Source organism: Rosa rugosa, chromosome 1 (genome assembly GCF_958449725.1).
Source record: "Rosa rugosa chromosome 1, drRosRugo1.1, whole genome shotgun sequence".
Classification (NCBI taxonomy): domain Eukaryota; kingdom Viridiplantae; phylum Streptophyta; class Magnoliopsida; order Rosales; family Rosaceae; genus Rosa; species Rosa rugosa.
In genome coordinates this window covers 16,720,653-16,733,653 of record NC_084820.1, presented here as the reverse complement: position 1 = coordinate 16,733,653, position 13,001 = coordinate 16,720,653, and the positions used below count along the sequence as shown (strand labels likewise).

Genomic DNA, 13,001 nt, shown 5'->3' with positions numbered 1-13,001 from the left:
ATTCTGACTTTGTCACTTAAATGTGAATCGATCAAATGAAGTAATCTATAATTACAACGAAATGCAGTCCTCATTCTAATGAATACCCGTTCACCCACCACTGAATTTAACATCAAGAATTGATTCATTTAATCGTATTAATTTCCGTTCCTAATATTAGGTGACCAAGAGAGTATTCACACCAATAAGAAAATGGGGGCTCTAGTGTGCTCAAGATTTAACCCGAATCCAAAATAGCAAATAAAAACAGTAAAAACTAAAGGGGGAGGAATCTGAGCGTGACAAATCGGATCCTACACTTTAATTTGAACACACGCTCTGAGCAACCGTGACAAATCGGTGGTTGAGTGTTGACTGTTGCTCTCTCTCTCTCTCTCTCTCTCTCTGTGCGAAAATGGGCAACTCGTCCAGGGACGACTCCGCCACCGACGGCGACGCCTCTAGCGGCGGCGACGCCAAGCCCTCCAATTCCAGCCTCTACTCCGAGGGCGAGAAGATCCTCGCCTACCACGGCCCTCGCATCTACGAAGCCAAGGCAAGCCACCTTGTTTCGTTTCTGTCTTCCCCCAACCTCCGTTTTCTTTATCTCCGTGCCCTAGTTTTTCAAATTATGCTTTCTTACTTGTTTGTTGTTTTGCTCTAGTTGTGGAATTTTAGTGGTACTGCGGTAGAATGGTTTGGAATTTGCGTTTTAGGGTTTAGGATTTGTAATCTTCAGTCTCTAATTCGCTACCTTGTTCTTGTTGTGATTTGCTGGACCTCCTTTTGTTTGTTAAGAAAGAAAGAAAAAGAAAGGTCTATGGAGTTAATAGTTTGTCCACAATTCTAACCTGCAATCATAAAAAACTTCATCTTAGAAGACCTGATTTAAACCTTATGCTGGAAACTTGTACAAAATCTTTTCTGGTACATCAATTTTCGGGCTGAGTATGCAGAAGTATTCATGGGACCAAATTTTTACTCTTTCGGATTGCACTAGTATATAGCTTTCGAAAGAAAAAAATATATATATATCACCAATCTAACTGATGTAGTTGTAATTTTTATGTACTTCTTAAGCGGAAGCAAGGCCATAATTGACATCTGCTATTAGATACTATGGCACATTCTCTTAGGCTCATTTAGATTATGATTCATTTGAAGTGGCCAAGAAAGTGATTTTCTGTCAATATAGAGGCAAATGTGCCAGCTGTTGTGAATTTGGCTCGTTGATATGCCTAAGTTGATTAGGATTCAAGGCAAAACCAGATGGGTAAATGAAGATTAGTGCGCACAGGAATTCTTCTAGTATCCTAATGGGTTTTGGAATAGGAAGAGTTATTCCTATTAATTTAGACCTGGACAGTAAGTTCTATTCTAGTTAGGAATAGGAAAGCTAGCTCCTTTTCCTTGTTCTAATAGTTTTAGGAATCCTAATGTGACATGTTTGTAACCAGCACCTATAATCTATAAATAGGGCTGCAGGGAGCTCATATAATGTGTCCTCAGATCAGAGAAGAGATCAAAGAGAGATCTCAGAGAGTTCTCAACTACATATAAACACAGGGGCAGGTAGAGCCAAGGGTGATAGAGAGATCTAGCAAAGGGGTTGGGGATTAGCATAGGGATTTCAATAAGTACTTGTAATCAAGTTGTTATTCTCCATAGTGCTAGTGATTCTCAAGAGAGATCACACAGAGGACGTAGGCAAAGTTTTTGTCGAACCTCTATAAAATTCTGTGTTCGTGTGTGCTGTGGTTTCCTTATGTTCTTGCTGTGATATTTTGCATCATCATCCTATTATTGTTTGCACAGTCATAAGCCTATAAAGAGAAACAAGATTCTGGGTAAAAGGTGCATATTTACTACAAAGTGGTATCAAAGCTTAGGCTCAAGGTGTTTCTGAGATGGCAGATGACAAGGCAGACACAGGCAGCAATGTGATGCCCATTATGTTGAATGGGAAGGATAACTTCACATTATGGCAGAGGAAGATGAAAAGTGTCCTGATTCTACAAGGTCTGTACGAGGCTATTCTCGGGATAGAGAATAAGGCAGCTGATATGGCAGACAAGGTTTGGCAGAAGATGGACAAGAAGGCAAAGAGCTTTATAGAGCTACATCTTGCTGATCATGTATTGGTTCATGTATTGGCTAGTGCCGGTGAGAATATGAACAGCAAAGAGACCTGGGATTATCTCAAGAAGGTTTACGCGGGTAAGGTTCATATTGGTGAGAATATGGACAGCAGTAAGACATTGGACAATGTCAAAGAGGTTGACGCGGATAAACTCTTCTTGAAAGACGAACTCTATAGTCTTCGGATGGAAGAAGGCAGGGATCTGCAGGATCATCTGAATAAATTTCAGATTTGTGTTGCCAATTTATCAAAGGTGGATGTGAGGTATAAAGATGAGGAGAAAGCACTTATGCTGCTAAGATGTTTACCAGCTTCATTCGAGCACTTCATCACCAGACTCGTTTCCGGTAAGGATTCTCTCAAGTACGGTGAGATTACCGAAGCTATTCAATCTTATTTTAAGATGAGTAGGGAGACCGAAAGCTCTCAAGGAGGCATTCATGTCAAGGGCAAGGAGACAGGTCAGTTGACAAGTAAGAAGGATAAATCTGGTAACAGGGGTACATCAAAATCCAAGGAAAAATACAAGATAGGTTGCTTCAAATGTGGTGCTGCCGACCACTTGAAAAGAAACTGCAAAGAAGGGAAGATGAGAGCAGAGGCGATGGCAGGGAGTTCAAACACAGCCAATGTAGTCATCAAACCAGATAAAGATGACGGTGAACTCCTTGTGGTAACATCCAGCTCCAGTGCTTTCAGCAATTGGATTTTGGATACCGGTTGTACATTCCACATGTGTGCAATCCGAGAATGGTTTGACACATTTGAGGACAGTAGCAGTGGAGAAGTTTTTAGGGGAGATGACTCACCGTGTAGGATCCTAGGTATTGGATCAGTGAAAATCAGAATGCATGACGGAGTTGTTAGAACGCTGGAGAATGTCAGATATATTCCTAAGTTAAGGAAGAACTTGATATCTTTGGGTACTTTGGACAAGGCCGGATATAGGTATTGCTCTGAAGAGGGAAGACTCAAAGTTCTTAAGGGATCACTTGTTGTGATGAAGGGCAACATTCAATCTAACAACTTATACAAGCTTCAAGGGACTGCAATAATAGGGGGAGTTGTAATTTCTGTTGAGGTAAAAGACAAGACTGAGCTATGGCATCATCGCCTTGGGCACATGAGTCAAAGAGGAATGCAGGAACTCCACAAGAAAGGTAAGCTAGAAGGTGTCAGTGTCTGCAAACTGAACTTCTGCAAGGATTGTACTCTTGGGAAGCAGAAGGTGGCATTCAAGTTAGCAAATTGTGAGAACAAAAGCAAAGCATTGCTGGATTATATTCACTCAGATGTATGGGGCCCGGCAACAGTAAGGTCTATGGGAGGCTTCAAGTATTTTGTTACTTTTTTAGATGATTTTTCGAGGAAGATTTGGGTCTACTTTATGAGGGAGAAATCCGAGGTTTTCACCAAGTTTAAGGAGTGGAAAACAGAAGTAGAAAATCTAACAGGCAGAAAAATCAAGTATTTGAGAAGTAACGGTGGCAGTGAATATAGAATGAAAAGGTTCTTACAATTTTGCAAGGATGAAGGAATCACGAGACACTTCACGGTGAAAGAGAATCTCCAACAAAACGGAGCTGCTACAAGGATGAATAAAACTCTCTTGGAGAGAGAAAGAAGCATGCGGCTGCATGCAGGATTACCGGACACGTTTTGGGCAGATGCAGTTAACCATGCGTGTTACTTGGTTAATCGGTCACCATCAAAAGTCTTGGACTTCAAGTGTGCAGAGGAGGTATGGTCTGGAGAACCAGTTGACTATTCTAACTTAAGGGTGTTTGGTAGCAGTGCATATGCTCATATTTCCAACAATGAGCAAACCAAACTCAAGCCAAAGTCACGCAAGTGCATATTTCTCGGAGTTGAGAAAGGAGTAAAGGGCTACAAGTTATGGGATATTGTCAGCAAGAAAAGGGTTCTAAGTAGACATGTCATTTTTGATGAGGAGACAATGCCGTTCGATGAAGTCAAGACAAGTGAGGTGAAGAAGAAGACTGATGTTGTAGAGAAAGCAACCGAAGTTCCTCTAACCAAAGGGATCATGGAAGAAACTCCAGCTCAGGTGGAGCAAATTGAGCAGGTGGAGCATGATAAAGGGGTTATCGAGGATGAAGTCTTAGAGCAACAACAACAGTCATTAATACAAGCTCAGGTGGAGCAATTAGCACTGCGAACCTACGACTCAGTTCGTCAGTCACTTGGGCAGGAGTTTCAGAGAAGCATAGCATTGGACAAGTATGCTCTAAGTTTCAGTCCAGGAGATCCAACCACGTATCAGGAAGCTATAGCAAATGATGTACAAGAAAGTTGGATGGGAGCTATGTTAGAACAGATGAAGAAGTCCATACAGAAGGACTTGGTTCAGGAGTCGGTTCCTAAGCCCAAAGAAAGAAATCAGGTTGGCTGTAAGTGGGTTTATAGGAAAAAGGAAGGAATGCATGATAAGGAAGCCATGAGATTCAAAGCTCGGGTATTGGCCAAGGAGTATTCGCAGAAAGTAAAGGTCGATTATGACCAAATCTCACCAGCGGATAGCTGCGTTTATCATCATGTGTTCAAGGATAGTATGGTTTTACTATTGCTACTTTATTTAGGTGACATGTTAACTACATGTCAGGATATGTCTAGAATTTCGAAGTTAAAGGCACAACTAGGGAAGGAATTAGACATAAAGGATCTAGAAGCTGCACAACAAATCCTAGGAGTGAGGATAAGGAGGGACAGAGAAGCGGGAAAAATATGGCTGTTATATGAACCCGTGTCTACTCCACCGGTAGCACACTTCCAGTTGAGTGTGCAGAGATCATCTACGAAGGAGTTAGATGAGATGATGAATGTGTCTTATGCAAGAGTAGTGGGATGTCTTATGTACGCTAGAATCTGCAAAAGACCAGGTTTAGCTCAAGCATTGAGCGTTGTGTCAAAGTATATGGCGAATCCGGGTAGACGACACTGGCAAGCAGTGAAGTGGATTCTGTATTACTTGAGAGACACCAAGGAGCATGGATATGTGTTTGAAAGACAACAAGAACAAGCATGCAATGCTGGTCATGAGGGTTCAGATTTGGCAGGAGACTTAGACAAGAGAAGACCTGCAACAAGTAATGTCTTGACTTGTGGTGAAGGTTTAGTGAGTTGTAGAGCAACTAAAGAATCAGCTACGACGTTGTCTACCACTGAAGTAGATTGCATGGCACTAACAGAAGCTTCCGCAGAGGCATTATGGCTTAATGGATTGATGAGTGAGTTTGGAATTCAACAAGAAGTTGTGGTGAAGAATGGGGTCATCAATTTGACAAGGAACCAAGTGTTTCAAGCAGAGACGAAACACGTTGATGTTCGTGGTCATCGCAGCGAAGGTTGGGTCAACTCAAGGAAGATAACAATTGAGAAAGTTCATTCAAGGGAGAATGTCTCAGATTGTTTGACCAGGACCATTGCCATGGAGGAGTTCAAGTGTTACTTGAACCTGCTCATTCTTACAGCATGTTGAGATTGAGGTGGAGCACCTCCTCACTTGAGGTGCGTTGAGGCAAATAGACTTTTGCCAAGGTGAAGGTTCTTGAAGGTTTCAGGATTACTTCAAGAAGTACAAGATATCCTGGAGGTTGCAGCAATCAGATTTTGGTATCAACTCACCAAGGTGGAGATTGTTGTGAATTTGGCTCGTTGATATGCCTAAGTTGATTAGGATTCAAGGCAAAACCAGATGGGTAAATGAAGATTAGTGCGCACAGGAATTCTTCTAGTATCCTAATGGGTTTTGGAATAGGAAGAGTTATTCCTATTAATTTAGACCTGGACAGTAAGTTCTATTCTAGTTAGGAATAGGAAAGCTAGCTCCTTTTCCTTGTTCTAATAGTTTTAGGAATCCTAATGTGACATGTTTGTAACCAGCACCTATAATCTATAAATAGGGCTGCAGGGAGCTCATATAATGTGTCCTCAGATCAGAGAAGAGATCAAAGAGAGATCTCAGAGAGTTCTCAACTACATATAAACACAGGGGCAGGTAGAGCCAAGGGTGATAGAGAGATCTAGCAAAGGGGTTGGGGATTAGCATAGGGATTTCAATAAGTACTTGTAATCAAGTTGTTATTCTCCATAGTGCTAGTGATTCTCAAGAGAGATCACACAGAGGACGTAGGCAAAGTTTTTGTCGAACCTCTATAAAATTCTGTGTTCGTGTGTGCTGTGGTTTCCTTATGTTCTTGCTGTGATATTTTGCATCATCATCCTATTATTGTTTGCACAGTCATAAGCCTATAAAGAGAAACAAGATTCTGGGTAAAAGGTGCATATTTACTACACCAGCTCTATAGGGTATATAGAGGGAATTATCTTTTCACCTTTACCAATTTGATTTACCAATACTAAATCTGTTCAGATTCTACAAAGTTTCTTGTGTTTTTTACTCTCTGTGCTGCTGTAGCTGTAGTCTAAACAACTTTAAGCTTTCACATTTAGGTTCAGAAGGCAGAGATCAGGAAAAACGAATGGAGATACTTTGTTCACTACCTTGTAAGTTGATCAACTTCTCTCTCCGAGCATGTATTAATGAATACTGAACCACTGATGCATGTTATAGTGACAACATGTAGGTAATCAAAGTAGCTTCTGATGAAGATGTTAACTGTTGTTTGTTTGTTGTTTTGCAGGGCTGGAATAAAAAGTGAGTGTGCTCTATAACTTCTATTCTATTTCTATCCACATTATTATTTAACACGTTTAAAATTTGAAATCTGTTTAATTAGGTAGAGAATGCAGAACTCACATACACACATTGATACACCCAAACACGATCAATACTGTTTTTGTTAAATTTTCGGGTTACCCTAGAAATCTGAAATATGGATAGCAGCTATATGAAATGTGCTTACCCTATCTACCATATTAACAAGGTAGCAAACATGGTGCATAAAAAACTTCCAATGTTGAGAGGCTACTATTTTAGATATAATTTGTATACCCCATTCCAAAATATTCATATATCATATGTTTGTTCACAAAGAGTACCTGAGAGCTGTATGGTCTTTATGTGTTTTCTTTCGTTAATAATTATACCCTTTTCAAAAAGGGATACAGAAATCATTACTATGGCTTGGACATCTTGCCAACAGTTGGGACGAGTGGGTAGGTGTGGATCGCATATTGAAGTACACTGAAGAGAATATATTGAAGCAGCAAGCTCTTGACAAGAAACAGGGCGTAGACAAGAATACAAAGTCAGGACGTTCCGCTCACACGAAGCCAAAAAGTTCTGCTGGTTAGCTCTGATCCTAATTACTTTAATGCTAGTGCCTCACAGAGGCTCTAATAGTTGTTGCAGACATGCACTTCCTCAAACCATAATTTTGCTTTTGCATTTGCATTAATATCTATATCTATATATATGTAGCCAAATGCACTTGTGTTTCCGAAATGTGACCAACTACATACTTGACCTAACCCCTGCTCCTGCATGATGTGATCCTGAGACCTCCATGGCAGATGGGGATGGGGATGTTAACATAATAGAGAATTCATTAGAAAGTTAGTAGGCACCTGTTGTTCACCATAAACTCAAACAATTGAAAGTTACTATCTTTTCTTTCTGAGTACAATTTTACTTTAAAAAAAAATAAATAAATAAACATTTGAACACCGGAAGATCTTTTCCTTCAATCCACAATCCACCCTTGGCTATAGCACAGGGATCGTTTTGGGCAATGAATAATTGACCCTCCAACCATTATGTCATTGGCTTTTTATTCTTTTCTTTTTTCTGGAGGATTAGAACTTCATTGTCATGATTTTCCTTACAGTTGGCAGAAGTTTTACTGTTGATAACTTGATATTTGTCAACTTTTTGGTTTTTTTTTTTTTTTTTTTTTACTGATACTAGTTATTGTCTGTTGCTCTTTTGTAGATGCAAAAGTGGAGAAAGAAGACCAAAAGAACAATGGTATAATCTATTTTCTGATTCCTTGTTCTTCAACTTAGTTTTTTTTTTCTTTCCGAAAAAATGCTTGTAAAAAGGGTTTTTTTTTTATTTTTTATGAATTAATATTAAAGTCTATTGCAGTGGCCAAAGGGAAGAAGCGAAAGAATGACTCAGGGGCTGAGGTATAATCATATATACATACATATATATATACTGCATTCCTTTTTTTTCTTTTTCTCTTTACATTATTTGGATCTTTTTCGGATGCATTGCTTTCACTTACTATCTTTCTATTTCCTTCACTTCATTTTCTCACATCTGTAGCAGTAAAAACATATGACCCTTGTCCAGATTTTTTTTCTTATGCTGTAAGGATGCTATTAGTGGTGGTCTTTGAGCTTTTCCAATTGAAAAAGAAAATGAAAGATAACAAACACTGTAATACAGAGAAGCAGTTTCCTGCTAAAAATAGTGATACTTTAGTTTTTATATTCATTTATCCTCTATTAATGCAAAGCTGAATACCATTTTACTCTCCCATTATAGATGTTTCCTTCCCTATCTGTTTAATAATATTCTCCTTGGTTATTCGAGTTTTCTATTGACATATCTTTGACAGTGGCCTAATTTTGGGTTCTATAATTGTTAGAAGGACAGCGTTACCTTGGAAAAGCTTGTGAAGATTCAAATTCCTTTAGCCTTAAGAAAACAACTGGTAGAGGATTGGGAATTTGTGTGTGAGCAGGATAAGGTACATCTGTACTAAGAGTTCAGCAACATCTTTTGGTTATCATTTGACTATCATGTAGAATGATAGCTTTGTAGTTGAATGTGTCTTTCAAGAATGCATCTGGTTCTGGTTCTTCAATGCATATCTTAATGGAAATTTATTAGACCTTTGAGTGATACTTTTAAATGTCTCAGTACGATATTGATTGTTGAAGAATTTGTTTCTGCAGCTTGTTAAACTTCCACGATCTCCAACTGTAGATGACATTTTGCAGAAGTACCTCGACTACAGGACAAAGAAAGATGGAAAGTATGTTTGACTAAGTCTTAAGTTGATTTTCTATCATTATACTAGCCAATTTTATTTGAACAGCTGTTTTGTTGTGTAGTTCTGTCTGAAGAGCTGATATGTATATAGACCGATCATTGGCATGGACTAAGATTTTTCTTGAATACAGGCTGACTGATCCAGTAGGGGAAGTCCTGAAAGGAATACGATGTTACTTTGACAAAGCATTGCCAATGATTCTCTTATACAAAAAGGAACGCAAACAGTATCAAGATACCATTGTAGATGATGTCTCTCCGTCAACAATATATGGTGCCGAACATCTGCTACGACTTTTTGGTATGATAACGATTCTTGGAAATGCTTATAGGCTTATAGTTTCTTTGGTTTGGTTGTCATAAGAATGATTGTGAATTATGTCAAAATTGAGGCTGGTAGGTGGTTTCATGCATTTGATGTCCTTTAAGCTGGTATGGTCATATTTTATAATTTTAGTGATGGTGATAATTTTCTGATGTTTGCAGTTAAGCTGCCGGAGCTATTGGCGTATGTCAACATTGAGGAGGAAACACTGACCCGCTTACAGCAGCAATTACTTGATTTTCTCAAGTATCCACTCAAACCTTATACAATAAACTACTATTTTGGAGATATTTCTGTTTACTCAATTTTTGTTTCAGTACTATTAGATAAAACTTATGTAGGGTCATCATCATTTGTATAGCCACATTTATTTGCAAATTTTTGCTTGTTTACGGTGCATTTTTTGGGCTGTTACTATGGGAAAAGTTGAGGGACATAGGTTTTAAGTAGTTAGATGACATTTGCAGCCTCAGTCTAAGTATTAGTAGCCAAAATATACTCTGCTCCGGACCACATTCCCTTTTCTTTAGCCCCATTTCTTTAGCTGGGTTTCAAGCATCTTTAATGCTTTCTTATACAATAAATTTTTGAAGAGGATGATGACTCTAGGCCAGAAGAAAAGAGGAGCTGACATCATATACTTAAAAAATGTGAAGATAGTTTCAAGTCCACTTCTGGGAAGAGACCTATGTTTTACCTTCCAAGTAGTAATGATGAATTACATGTGCACTTTGTCACTTAGTTATTTTGGTGATTTTCTTCACACAGCTTTATGTAAATACATTTTAGGTGCACTTTTTTACGAGTACTTGTCTATTGTCATGCAGATTTCTGCAGAAAAATCAGAGCACTTTCTTCCTTTCTGCTTATGATGGCTCAAAAAGTGTTGATGGGAAAGGCAAAGGAAAACATGAGTGATTTGGTACAGAGACTGTTTTAACTTCTGCCTTCTCATACTTGCCATCAATAGATGGCAAAGGCAGGTGCAAGAGATTCATGACCATTCTTGGCATGTTATGGATTCATTCGCCAAGAAAATCCAGGAACATGGAACGTCGAATTTGTTGTTGTAACATTAGCATTTTTTGATTCTTTTTTCTGTTTCTTGTCTGAATACCACACTTATCCGAGTTAGCTTAGCAAGCAACTGTTTTGTTTATGATGGGAAATCTGTAAAGACACTGGACATAGTTGTAGTTGGGATTTTAATGTAGCATTGATTTGGAATCTATTATAAGGTTTTGGTGTTTAATAGAATTGCATTTGGTCAACCATGGTAATTTGATCATGTTGGTTGGAGCAATTTCAGTCTTCAGAAAAATGAAGGGTAGAAAATATATATTATTCACTTATTTTGTTTTGACTTTCAATCAGAGTCGTACGTTGCTTTTCTTACTGCACTGGAAGACTTGTCTTGAAGCTTGATCATTCCAGGTTGCTTCCGGCTACATCCAGGACAAACCTAAACCTCACATCATTTTTTTCCATTCTCTCAAATGCCTTGTTAGCATAATCCAGTTTTACTATCTCTATCATAGTCGTCAAATCCTTGTCTGCCCAGAACTCCAGTATTTCCTGCGTTTCTTCCATGCTTCCGATGAAGCTCCCGGAAATGCTCCTCTTCCCTGTAAAGCAACACACAAATTACTTCCAAGTAACATCATCACGGTAATGTCTAAATGCCTGAACGGTTGAAAATCACTCATGCGAAAAGGCTAGAGACCTTAACTCTACATCTAAAAGTGATGATGGCATATACATACCTAGAATTATGTCAACTGCATCAAACTGAAGCGGTTGAGGAACAGCAGCAACTATTATGAGCTTACCGTCAACCTTGAGGAGTGAAAGGTAAGAGTGCAGAGGGTGCAAAGCTGGTACAGTGTCGAGGATATAGTCAAGGCTGCTGGCAGCTCCCTCCATCTCAGCCTCATTGGAGCCAACTATAAAAGCATCTGCACCTAAAATCTCCAAAGCCTCTTCCCTCTTCTTATTAGAAGAGCTTATCACAGTCACATGGTGACCCATTGCCTTTGCAATTATGACACCCAAGTGTCCAACTCCTCCTAAACCCAATATGCCTCCCCTTACAACCCTGTCAGACCCCATGAATTGCTTCAGCGGACTGTAAGCTGTAACTCCAGCACACAGCAATGGAGCCGCCTGCTCCGGTGCTAGCTTTTCTGGTATCCGAACCACAAACCTGAAGTGCATTCTCTCATCTTATTGTAGTGTATCTCAAAATGAAGGCAAGAAGATAGAAGGTAATGTTCTCCCAGATATCACACATGCTTCATTCAAACAAGATTTTACTTGATAATGGTCGAGATTGACAGTATGGCAACATAAAATGTACAACTATCTAGCAAAGAGACACCTTTCGGTAATAGATTGTTTTTGGTTACTTGTTTTGGCTTACCTTTGATGAACAACCATGGCAGAGGAGAAGCCTCCGCGAGTCAGGCTTCCATCTTTGTAGGTGTCATTCATAGTGAAGATTGTCTTAGGGCAATACTGCTCCATGTTGGATTGGCAATACAAGCACTCTCCACAAGACCCCACTATGCATCCAACTCCCACTATGTCCCCAACTCTAAATTTCTTCACCTCTGAACCCAACTCCACCACTTCACCCACTACTTCATGCCTGCAAATCAAACACAACCAAGTAAAAGTAGTAGCCATAAAAGATTTGGCATAAATTTCAAAGCAGTAGCAATAAGAGACTTGGCATAAATTTCTTTCACTAAAAAATGTTGCATGCGTATAAAAAATGTATAGGACTCACCCTGGAACCAAAGGATAATTAGTACTGTGAATCTCATTCCTCATCTGATGAAGATCTGTGTGGTCTACACCACAGTACAGAACCTTCAATACCACATCTTCAGACCCCATTTTCCTGTTCATGTAGACACTGAAATTAACACTAGCTATTTTATAACTACTAGTTAATTAGTCATTAGAGAGAAATAGAGACCTGAGATTGAATGAAAAGGGAGAGAGAAACCCAGAAGTGTCTCTGGCAGCCCAACCAAATGCCTTTCTTTCCTCCATTTCTTACAGAAATTTGAACAATGGACTGTATAAAATGAGACTGATAAGTCTTATTAATGGTGAAGCTGAAGTATTGCTCTTTGGGATTTTATACCCATGATGTTTGTAGCTAGCTTTAGTTGTTTAATGAATTCAAATGTACATTAGGTAGGTTCTCTGCACTGGGTCACAAAAGGTTACAAAACTAAAGAACAATGTTATGGCTGCTGCTGATAGAAAACAAATAAAATGGCCCAAGTGTGTGTATATATATATACAGTCCTTCTTGGCTAAGGATGTCCTTACTTTAGCTTAGGAACGGATTTCAAGTTTTTGACCACTTTTCGATCACATATTCACATCTTAACCGTTCAGTTTTTAGGTCTTAATGTATAGATCATATTTGTAAAATTTCAGCCAAATTGATGATCGTTAAGACATTCAAAACTACAATTTACAATAATGAATACGAATGGTTCCGGTTCGTTCATTGGTTTAATCGAGTTCAATACATTAACAATCATCAATTTTGCTGA

At 39.0% G+C, this 13,001-nt stretch overlaps 2 protein-coding genes across 2 annotated transcripts; one reads left to right on the top strand and one right to left on the bottom strand.

Moving 5' to 3' along the window:
• The first annotated feature begins 236 nt into the window (after positions 1-236).
• Positions 237-10,660, top strand: LOC133721257 (protein MRG1). The gene is made up of 11 exons (XM_062147823.1): positions 237-535; positions 6,593-6,646; positions 6,784-6,797; positions 7,246-7,391; positions 8,034-8,069; positions 8,190-8,230; positions 8,698-8,799; positions 9,008-9,087; positions 9,236-9,405; positions 9,591-9,675; positions 10,257-10,660. Exons 1-11 carry the CDS (start codon positions 395-397, stop codon positions 10,345-10,347), a joined length of 960 nt encoding a protein of 319 aa, XP_062003807.1. The 5' UTR covers positions 237-394; the 3' UTR covers positions 10,348-10,660.
• LOC133721247 (cinnamyl alcohol dehydrogenase 1-like) lies at positions 10,254-12,667 on the bottom strand. Its single transcript, XM_062147815.1, has 5 exons — positions 12,410-12,667; positions 12,218-12,331; positions 11,849-12,076; positions 11,193-11,632; positions 10,254-11,054 (listed from the first exon to the last, which is right to left on the bottom strand). The coding sequence occupies exons 1-5, from the start codon at positions 12,484-12,486 to the stop codon at positions 10,855-10,857; spliced, it is 1,059 nt and encodes a 352-aa protein (XP_062003799.1). The 5' UTR covers positions 12,487-12,667; the 3' UTR covers positions 10,254-10,854.
• Between the last annotated feature and the right edge of the window lie 334 nt (positions 12,668-13,001).

Coding starts and splice junctions, on each gene's coding strand:
- LOC133721257 (XM_062147823.1), top strand. CDS start 395: ATGGGCAACTCGTCCAGGGACGACTCCGCCACCGACGGCGACGCCTCT. Junction 8,800..9,007: donor TTGTGTGTGAGCAGGATAAG/GTACATCTGTAC, acceptor TTGTTTCTGCAG/CTTGTTAAACTTCCACGATC. Junction 9,676..10,256: donor CAATTACTTGATTTTCTCAA/GTATCCACTCAA, acceptor ATTGTCATGCAG/ATTTCTGCAGAAAAATCAGA.
- LOC133721247 (XM_062147815.1), bottom strand. CDS start 12,486: ATGGAGGAAAGAAAGGCATTTGGTTGGGCTGCCAGAGACACTTCTGGG. Junction 12,332..12,409: donor CCCTTTTCATTCAATCTCAG/GTCTCTATTTCT, acceptor CTACATGAACAG/GAAAATGGGGTCTGAAGATG. Junction 12,077..12,217: donor AATTATCCTTTGGTTCCAGG/GTGAGTCCTATA, acceptor TTTGATTTGCAG/GCATGAAGTAGTGGGTGAAG.